At 43.7% G+C, this 10,952-nt stretch overlaps 1 protein-coding gene across 2 annotated transcripts in view; it reads left to right on the forward strand.

The window, feature by feature from the left end:
- The window catches only part of HS6ST3 (heparan sulfate 6-O-sulfotransferase 3), a 292,241-nt gene extending 286,621 nt beyond the window's left edge, over positions 1–5,620 (forward strand). For both annotated transcript variants that reach the window (XM_074535633.1, XM_074535634.1), the window contains one exon: positions 274–5,620. In XM_074535633.1, the coding sequence (XP_074391734.1) occupies positions 274–979 (706 nt within the window). In that variant the 3' untranslated portion in view covers positions 980–5,620. The remainder of the gene's footprint in view (positions 1–273) is intronic.
- Positions 5,621–10,952: the final 5,332 nt, after the last annotated feature.

Consider the following 10,952-nt stretch of genomic DNA (forward strand, 5'->3'; position numbering starts at 1 on the left):
ACCATCACTGAGCACTTGATAGGTCAAAGTAATTCTGTTTCTCTGAAAACTGTTTATTTCCTTTCATCTCTCTCTCTCTCTCTCCCAATTTACCTTGTATTTTATTCACAGTATTTATGAAGATTTTACTGTCTCAGAAATAGTCACCTGAACTGCCTACATTGCCCTGGAAAAAGTGAAGGGTGTGGTGCCAGTGTTAGGTAATAGTTTTATTGGAGAATAAACAGGAAAACCTACTGAAATCCTAAAACTGTGTTTAATTGTATGTTTCAGGAATTTCTATTACATCACCATGCTGAGGGATCCAGTGTCACGGTACTTGAGTGAATGGAAACACGTCCAGAGGGGCGCGACGTGGAAAACTTCCCTTCATATGTGCGATGGAAGAAGCCCAACGCCAGACGAGCTGCCTACCTGCTACGAGGGAGACGACTGGTCTGGAGTCAGCTTACAGGAATTCATGGATTGCAGCTACAACCTGGCCAGCAACCGCCAGGTGCGCATGCTGGCCGACCTCAGCCTGGTGGGCTGCTACAACCTGACTTTCATGAATGAGAGTGAGAGAAACATGATTCTTCTCCAAAGCGCCAAGAACAATCTGAAAAACATGGCCTTCTTCGGGCTGACGGAGTTTCAGAGGAAAACACAGTATCTCTTTGAGAGGACATTCAACCTAAAATTCATTTCCCCCTTCACCCAGTTCAACGTCACGCGCGCCTCAAACGTGGACATCGGCAAGGACGTGCGGCGGCGGATAGAGGAGCTGAATTTCTTGGACGTGCAGCTGTATGAATATGCTAAGGACCTGTTCCTGCAGCGCTTCCAGTACTCCAAGCAAGAGGAGCACCAGAAGAACCGGCTAAAGAGGCGAGAGGAGCGGCGACTGCTGCGGGAGCAGAGAGCTCACCAGTGGCCAAGGGAAGAGGCAGCAGAAGTAGCTGTTACTGAAGATTATAATAGTCAGGTTGCAAGGTGGTGATGCTCCCCCATCTCGCCTGACCAATGAGAGAATCAGAGTGTTTGTGCAATGTGGCTACCTGGGAATTAGCCAAGGGAGACTTACTGCTTTGGTAAATGAGACCTCGTCTGACAACTCCCCCTCCTTGTCTCAGTTTTTCTTGGTTTCTGCCAGTGAGAATGTATTTTTTTCTCAATAGGTATTCATCAGTGTTATTAAATGGCAGTAGAATAAGATTCCTGGCAGAAAAGACTTCCTTCAAAGGCTTAAGCTATGAGGATGGGTTGAAGAGACAGAGAGATCCTTTGCATTAACAGATGTACCCTGTACAATCTGAGCTACTAAGACTTGTGCAGACATGAATGATAGACTGGGGAAAAATACCTGGCTTGGTTTTTTTGTGACATGAGAGCTGGTTTGTTTCGTACTGTTCATTACAACTGTAGTGCATAACTTTCTAGTAAATGAAATTGATAAGGTGCACACATTGCCCTTCAAACTTCTACATGCTGTCTTTTGATTAAGGGAAGAATTTGATGAGGTGATTAAAAAAGACATAGGAAGTGTTGGATTGGGACACTTCTAGCTCTGTTCCAAAGGCCAGCAGTGAGAGATCGATTATAGGTGAGGTAGTAGAGGGATTGGCTTATTTCCCTGCAGGTGCTGAGAATACCAAGCCCAGCCAGGTAGGAACCATCTTTCTAAGTGTGTGTCGCAAAGGCAAGCTTTGAGAAATGAGGTCCACGTGGCAGCTGAGCACACATGACAGAGATTATCTGGCTGGGGGCAATGAAATCTGCCGTCACATTCACAAAAGGGGTCAAGAAAACTCCAGGGAAGAGGAAAGAGAGAGAAGGAAAAGCTTAAATATTAGTGCGACATTTTCCAGATTTGCTGTAAAAGCCTGGAGATACATTGTCTGTGAAGGTAGGCAGGTTTATTATATTGTCTGTTAAAATACATTGATGCTGAGTGCATACAGCTTAAATTGGTTTTCTCTCGAACTAGAGTAGTGGCTAGAAAAAAAATCAGCTTTCATTTTTATAGGATACATAATGGATATGTGGAAAGTCTTGATATTTATTACTCTATATGAGGATTCTTTGTAAATTTATGGTTTTCATGATGAGAGATCTGTATCTGTTTTTCTTCCTTGTCTAGAAAATGATTCAATGGGTTCTTCCCCCATGTGTTCCATTCTTGTGGCTAAACTGCATCTGTTTATTCCAAGATTTTATGTTGTTCCATTCGTAATAGTGAAATTTTTAAAAGAGGGTCCTGTGCACCATAGATCTGAGAGTTTTTTTCCTTCTTCTTCTGGCATAAATGTAAAGCATTAGGAGGAAATTTCTCTAAGTGCCTCAACGTGGCTGCTAAATCAAGATGCTGAAAGTATATTATTGCATGCATGAATGGCTTTTACCTTATAGATTTGCTAATTAGAAGTACTGGAGTACCTGATGTGGATGCACATTTCTCGCTTGTTTTCAAAATTCAAGGTTTCTATCTAGTTAATTGGAAAAATAATGTGTTACAGAAAAAAGAGGCTCAATTTGAAAATTTGTCCCTTCATTTCCAAGTTGGATTTTTTTTTTTGTGCATGCTGTATCTTCTCTTCTTCTGACAATGCTATTGCTACTTATCTATGCAGAATATCAAAAATAGAGTCTAATGATCCTATTGAAAGTTAATGCATACAATAATACATTGAACATTGAAATATCATAATAGCATTAAGAAGTGAAGAGGGCTACCAGGATGATGCCTCATTATCAATGTAGTTCATTAACAATCTGCTGCTTTACGTCTGATTGTCAATGTGTTACTTTGGGGTGAGTAGCGGTGGGGTTTGGTCCCTGATACCTCTTCCACTCATGGCTCATGTACATCTTCTCCCACCTCTGCATTCAGAAGGGAAAAGGAAGATTGTTGTTCTCTTGCCTGAGCATGGGATGTCTGCCTTAGGGAAGAGTGAGGAGCTCCCTGGGTTCCTGGATGGTGCTGCTTGGATCCCCCTTGCCTGGAAGAGGCGCTCCGACACCTCGCTCACGAATGGACACCAACCTTCCAAGACTTAAATTGAAATATTGACAACTGAGGTCTGAAGCTTGCTCTGGTTGTCCTGGCTGCAGGACAGTGGGGCCATGAAGAGCCAAGCCTCACTGGCACTATTGCACCTTTAGCACAGTGCAGGTAATTCACAGTGGTCTGACAGCTGATGGCACCAGGGCTGTAGGCTGGGCTGGCCCTGTGGAGGGAAGGAGCATTCTGGTCGGTAACACAGGGATGATGGGAGCTGTTGCATCTCCCCATTCCTGTGCCCATTGCTACATCTTGCTGGAGACCAAACAGCATGAGAGGGGAAGGAAGGATGCTTTTGCCACCTGATGCTCACTCTCCAGGATTTGCTGGTGCACTTCTTGTTCCCATAAGCACAGGTAGCTCGGGGTGCTGGGGAGACCCTGAAGGGCAGGGGAGAAGCCAGCCATGTGGAAGGAAAGATACAAGGCCAAATTCACATTGAGGAGCATGGTAAGCAAGGAAGTAAGATGAATTCCAACTCATCTTTTGTTCTGTAGGGCATCCTTTTCTTTTTTTCCTAAGTGCAAAAAATGTTGTCCCTTCCTCACATACCTCTTTGCTCAGCAGGCCACCTCTCCATGCTGCTCACAGCAGCTGGGACCCCATTTTTCATTTAGAAAGTACAGTGTTTTTCTTTTCAAGGGAGAGGAGACAGTGCTCAGAAATACTTCCCTGGAGCCTCACCAGTGACTGTAAGTATCAGTTTCAGCTGTCTAAGCACACCAACTGTTCTCCAGACTGTTCCTTCTGCCTGATACAAAACAAATCCTAATGAGGAAAATCAAAGACGTTTTCTAGGTGGTTTACATTAGCTTGAACAGTTTGGCAACATCTTAATGTGATGCCTAACCTTTTTCATCAGTCATTTCCCAGGAGTCAAGATTAGGGTCCTGAAGAGCTGTTAATGTGCTGTGGCATCTATGTTAATGGGATTTGCCTTAACGCTTGGGATTTAGTTAAAATTGAAGTTGGTTTGTTGGATTTTTTCCCTCTGGAGCCTGTGTAACAGCCCTGGTTCCGGAGGAGTAGGTTTGTTGCTTTTGTTATTTTGGGTTTTTTTGGGAGGGGTGGGCAGTCAGCAGCTAAGACCTTGCCCAGAGCCCTGGGCCTGAAGGACCTGGTGCCTCCTTCCCTAGCTCCAGCTGCAGATCACTGCACCAACAGTCCTGTTTTTCTTAGCAGAGTTTACTTACACATGACAAATAATGCAGTTTGGGAACACCTTCAGGCTGACTTCTAAGACACAGGCCTGCAGCTTTTTTCCTCTTGGGCACGGTGCCTGAAATAATGTAATGCAAAAGCAAAATGAAGGTCCTGCTTCATATCTCTGTTATTCCAGGTTTTCATTGCTCTGACAGCATAAGCTTCACCATAATTACACTGGCCCATATAAGATCAGGGAGCAGCATGCTTCTTTAAGCTTTGTGAGCAGCAATGCTATAGGATTTCTGTCCATCTTCCTGGCATTCTTTTGTTGCTTAAACAAGGCAATTTGGCTTCTGCTACTGTGGTGCTGAAACAAATCTCATTCTTCTGTAATGGAGATGTACTTGCTAATCTCACCCATCACATTCCCAGCACTGCCTTTTCCAGTTATAATTCACTGTAGGCTTGGAGTGGACAAAGACATATGCTGTGTCATTAGAACTTGGTCCTGATAATTTGATGTGTAGTCCAAGCACTCACCGTAAGGCCTTATGGCCTTATTAAGGAATGAAAATTTGTCTCTCTTTCCCACTCACTAGTGCTGACAGTAAAAACCTTTTACACCATCAAGAGAAAAAAAAACCCACTGTTTCTGATGTTTGGTATTTTCCACTGCTGTTGTGTTAATAGTGAGGCTGTCAATGCCTTGCTAGGGATTCTACCCAGTATACAGCAGTTACTTGCTATTCAGTAAAATCAGAAATGCAGAAAAAAAAGTGATGGAAGTCAGATCCAGAGCCACACTTCATATCTGTATCACACCCATTCACCCAACAGCAGGTCACATCACCTTTGTGTGTGGAGATGTTTCAGATTTAACATCCATGACTAAATCAGGAGATTTCTTAAGTTGATCTTCTTGCCCGCACATGCTTCCTTCCCCCCAAGTGGGATCTTGTTTCCCACCTGCACTCTTGTGTCAGTTATGAGCACTGCTGTTTTAAAACATATCTCACTCTTTCTTCTCCCTGTTACTGTTTCCCTGATACACATGGAATTATTCTTTTTTTGGGTCTGGGATAAGGATTAGGTGATTTCCAGACTGGTGGGGAATACTATTTACAAGATGAATGATCACAATAAAGTCATTCAGCTGGAGTTGATGGCTGTATCCTCTGTATGTATGGGGAAAAAAAAAGAAAAATCACACTCGAAAAAGGTACCAAATTTTTACTGTAACACTTCTTGCAGTTTGGTTCCTGTAATATTTTCTTTGTCTACATTTTGTGGAGGGAAATGGGTTCCATGCCTGCAATGTCCTTGGCTTTCCTCTTGGCCATATCACTTGCTCTGTGATTTCAAATAAATGTTGGAAGAGAAGAAAAAAAAAGAATTCCCATCAGTTGCCATATTTAAGACGAAAAAATAAATTAATAGGTTGTAAATTACTTTATTCTTTAGGAATTTTCCTTCTGTTTATGTGCAATAATGTTTGTGAATTCTGCTACTGAGAGATTGTATTGTGAGTAATCATATATACTTCCATTCCTATTTAAAAGATAGTTTGTAGACCTAGGGATTTTCATTGACGTAAAGCACAATTTAATGAATTATTTAATGTGTTTAACCATTGTGATGTCAAAAGCAATTGTTTTCATATATTTATTTGTTGGTGATTTTCTGTAAAAATGATGCTCATTAAGAGATCTGTTAAAAATGAAGTTTTGTTGAATATTGTTGGGTCCATGAATTACTTATGAGAACAAATAAACATTGATTGTGTTTTTGAAACACCAAAGATTCTATCTTATCTACATAGCCATAAAAATGACTGAAAATGTTTCATGTCATAGTAAAAATCTATTGTGTGTTTTTAACAAAATGTACATGGAGGAAAATCATATTGCTTTAACTTAATATTCAATTATATTAGGACCCAATACCAAATCTTTTGCTTACAATTTGACTTATTTCTGCTCCAACAGCACTGAGGAGCAGTCCAAATCATCAGGATAATCTCCTGAGCTCTGTGGGGAGTAATGAGAAGCTGAAGTCTGTTGCTGGACTGTCAGCCTGGTACTGCTGGTTTGCTCTTGAAGTCTACCTGTGTGAAAGCTGAGGGGTAGCCCTGTATGGTAGGGAGTGTTCTGACTCTCCAGAGTTTGTTGACAGTGATGAAAAGAGTGTTCATGAGTTAGAATCATGGGAAAGGCCAACAATATCTTGGTAGGAGTCTGTTACAAACCAGCCAACATGTTGAAGAGGCAGATAAAATATTCCATAAGTATCTGGGGGAAGACTCACAATTGTTAGCATTTGCTCTTCTGGGGGACTTGAACTTACCAGATGTCTGCTGGAAATACAATACAGTGGAGAGGAAGCAGGTTCCTGGAGTGTGTGGAAGAGAACTTCCTGGTGTGTCTGGTGGGCAGCCCAAGCAGGGCCTCCCTGGAGCTGTTGTTTGTGGACAGAGAAGGACTGGTGGGTGGTGTGATGGCTGGAGACATCTTGGGCACAATTATCTCAAAGTGATAGAGTTTCCAATTCTTGAAGAGTAAGATTGAGTCAACAGAACTGTTACCTTGGGTCCAGAGGGCAGACTTTGGGCTGTTTTGGAGTCTGATTGACAGAGTCCCTTGGGAAACAGTCCCGAAAGGCAAAGAAGTCCAGGAATGCTGGACATTCTCCAAGAAGGAGTTCCTAAAGGCACAGGAGCAGACTGTCCCCATGTACTGAAAGATGACCCAGCAGGGAAGAGCCCCAACCTATCTGAGCAGAGAGCTTTGACTGGAATTTGGGGTAAAGTAGAAACCTTTAGGAAAAAAGGCAGGTGACTCAGGAGGACTAGAAGGATATTGTGAAGTTACACAGGGAGAAAATTAGAAGGATAAGAGCCTAGCTAGAACCTAATCTGGCTACTTCCATAAAATACAATAAAAATGTTTCTCTAAATACATCATCAGTAAAAGGAGGGCTAAGGAGAATCTCCATCCTTTATTGGATATGGGTGACAGCAGTGACAAAGGATGAGGAAAGGTTGAGGTATTTAAGACCAGTTGTTCTGAGGATACCCAGCCCCCTGAGCTGGCAGACAGGGACCAGGAACAGAAGGTTGCCCCATAATCCAAGGGTATGTTCACCAACCTGCTACACTCTCAGATGCACAAAGGTCTGTGGGGCTGGGTGGGATCCACCTGACTGTACTGGGGGAGCTGGCAGAAGGACTCACTGAGCCACTTTGCGTCATTTATCTGCAGTGCTGATTAACCAGGGAGGTCCCAGTTGACTGGAGGTTGACAACTGTGACATCCATCTATAAGGAGGGCTGGAAGAGGGATCTACAGGCCTGACCTTGGTGCCAGGGAAGATCAAGGAGCAGATCAGCTGCAGTGCTGTTTTACAGCATGGACAGGACAACCAAGGCATGAGGACCAGCCAGCATCGCTTTGTGAAAGGCAGGTCCTGTCTGACCAACCTGATCTCCTTTTATGGAAAGGTGACCCACACAGTGGATGAGGGAAAGGCTATGAATTAATAATTAGGAATAAATAACATACAATTATACATCTGCCTTGAAGCAGGATTGTTTAGATAATGTTTTGCAGCCCCCTTCTGTGTTACCAATGAAATCCTTACTGCAACTATCCATTTTCCTGTCACTTGTATCACTTAGAGGAAACAAAGGGCTTTGTAATCAGATTTCTCTAAATTGTGGTTGTGGTGGTGATGGTGGTGGTGGTATCTCACTGCTTGCTTGGTTCTTGATGTGAAACTAACTTAGTTCCTGGGAGACAGATGTCAGCCTCCATAAACTCACACTGTTGTTTGAAACCAGACTCCCAGAAGCTGCTGGCTGAGTGGGACCAAAGGCTGGATCGTGACAGGGAAGGCAAGATGGCTTGGGGAGTTCATAATACTGAGGAGCAATACAGGCTGCTAAACAGAATAATCCAGTGCTGCTTATGGTGTGTCGGGTTTTCTCTGCTGTTTGAAGGGCCTAGAAAGGCCCGAAGTGGCCTTGGGGCAGCCCGCGTATCGAAGGACGAGAAGAGGCTTCAGTTCTTCTTTCGGTTTTTATGTTTATTAATTGTTTATCTAAAAGATGTTCTTTCAGCCCGACAGAGGTCTGCTCAGCAGTCAGCCATGAGCACACTGTGCCGCCCTCCGTACAGACACCTATCTTTATACCCATGGTTACGTGTACAATATTTATCATTTTTCCCCAATACCATTTATTCTTATTGCTGGGTGTACTTTCAGTAATAACCAATCCAAAAATGCCACCATCACCAAAGAAGATGGAGGAGAAGAAGAAGAAGAAGGAGGACAGGACACACCCCAATTCCTCCATCTTACTCCTCTAAACCCCCCTGTACATAAATCCTAAACCCTGTGTCTCACCCTCTAATTAGCTAATCCCTTCACCATTCACCCCGGTGAAGCCCTCATCCTTGTCTCCTGTGTAGGACCAAAATCCAGCCACCAGACACTTCTGGCAACATTCCAGGACTCCCGAGCCCCCCAAGGGTGGTCTCAGTGGCTCAGCACCTCAGGACTGAGATCCTGAGATCCGACAATGGTGCCCTGAGGTTGCCCATCTGAGCTTCAGCTGCTGCTCCAGAAGAATACAGGTCTCAGAATACAAGATTTGTTCTATATGTAAATCCTGTGCAGATGTCTCAGATACTTCCAGATGTCCAACCAATGGTGTCTCTCCTTGAGAGTTATGGTTAGGTACCTAAACTTCTCTTGCAGTGTCTGTAGCATTTGGGGATGTCACTTGAGACAAGTGGTCTGCACACTGAAAGTGCATCGTCTTCACCAGTTCTGAGCACAAAATCACGTGTGCTGCAGGGTAGTGTGAGAGATAGAGGAGGAAAATGAAGATTGTTCTGTTTCTGCATCCTGCACTTTAGTGAAAGCAGTTATAAAGCAGGAGCAGCAAGATGATAAGTGAAATAAATATCTATATTGCTGATAAATATTACTATATAGCTAAAGGAGCAATTGATTTTGCACCAGGAGACACATAATTTTTTGCCACATTCATGGTTACATTTCAAGGAGTACATCAGAATATTGTGCTGTTATGTGTAGTTTATGTCACAGTTAAAAGCAAGAGCGAGACTCAGCATTGCTGGCCAGTATTACATATGACTGGAGAAAGGCCGGGATTTTTAAGATTTCATTCACATTTATTTCTATTTTACCTCTAGACGCTATCCAAGGCTTGACACCTTTCAACATTTCCTAAGAAATTCGTGAGTATGCTGCTCACATTCTGAATAAAATTCAGAGCATGAGCAAGGGAGATTAGATAATATGGAGGTAAGTCAATGACCTATAAATCTCACCACCCTGTAAGAGCCCAGAGGGATGTAAATGTGTAGCAGTGAGAGGACATAAGGGCTGCCCTTCTCAGATGTGGAAGCTACTGCAGGAGTATTTCCACTGAGTAAGCAGCTCACCATTTCACTGTGACACACATTGGATGAGACTCCTTTCACATAAGGAGAGGTCAGCTGGCAGCCAATGTCCTCAGGCAACCCCTGGGGACCTCCCTGTGGGTGATGGAAGAGTCTCATCCCAGAAATGTGTCTTTTCCCTCTCTGTTCATAGAGAGGGAAACAATCCCCAAATACACTTTTGAGAAGGTAGAACTTCAGCTGTGACAGGGAATGATGTGGCAGCATTTCACTTTTGAAAAGACTGTGCTTGAAATGGAGTTAAGGTTTCCAACTGGATAGGTCTAGAAATATTTGAAGATGCAACAAAGATCAGAGGGGGAGGTTTAAGGACTGAGAGAAGATCTGGGGACCCTCTGTACAAAGGTGATGACAAAACTCACAGTAATGACTGAAGTAGCAAAGAAATAGGAAATAAGGGGGGGCAAGGGGTGCAGCAGCTTGTGAGCATCAGATACTGCAAAGAGCAAGTGAGGATATGAAGATCTTCAGAAAAATCTGCTTAGCTGTGCCCTCCTCTGGATCTGCTCCAGCAGGCCCACATCCTTCTTATGTTGGGGACCCTAGAACTGGATACAGCTCTCCAGCTGGGATCTCTTAGAGGGGAGTAGAGAGGCAGAATCACATCCCTTGACCTGCTGGCCACACTGCTGTGATGCAGCTCAGAATATAAATGGCTTTGTGGCTACATTGCTGGGTCGTGTTGAGCTTCTCATCCATCAGCCACACCCAGTCCTTCTCCTCAGGGCCTCTTCTCATCCATTCTCTGTCCAATCTGTATTTGTGCTTGGGACTGCCCCAGTCCACATGCAGAAGCTTATACCTGGCCTTGTAGAACTTCAGCAAAATAAACACTGCCAATACAGCATGAATGCTTGGGAAGACACTAATGCTGCACAGCCCAGGTATGATTCCAGGGATCAGTGGGGTTCTTCTGTGTGTGTGGTGCATGTGCGTGTGTGTGTGCTTGTGCCTGCATCCCATGTGTGCAAACACCTGATGTCTGTCAAAATGCCACTGCTGGCCACTTACTTGGATTGATCCCTACATGCTGGGCACACATGCTTTGGATCTGAAGACAGAGAGAGCCCAGCTATGAATCTGTTTTGTTTTGAGGTTTTTTTTTAATGTAAAGCCTACTCTGACTTCTGATGTGCTTACACAAGCACTTTAGTCTCTCTGTCTATCCATGATCTGGAAGATACCCCTTGCCTGCTCCAAGCCTGCTGCTCTCCATGCAAAGGAGACATGAACAGATGGATTGCATGGGAACTAGGGCCATACAGGGAGCTAGGGCCACT

This window comes from Zonotrichia albicollis, chromosome 2 (assembly GCF_047830755.1).
Source record: "Zonotrichia albicollis isolate bZonAlb1 chromosome 2, bZonAlb1.hap1, whole genome shotgun sequence".
In the NCBI taxonomy this organism is placed as follows: Eukaryota; Metazoa; Chordata; class Aves; order Passeriformes; family Passerellidae; genus Zonotrichia; species Zonotrichia albicollis.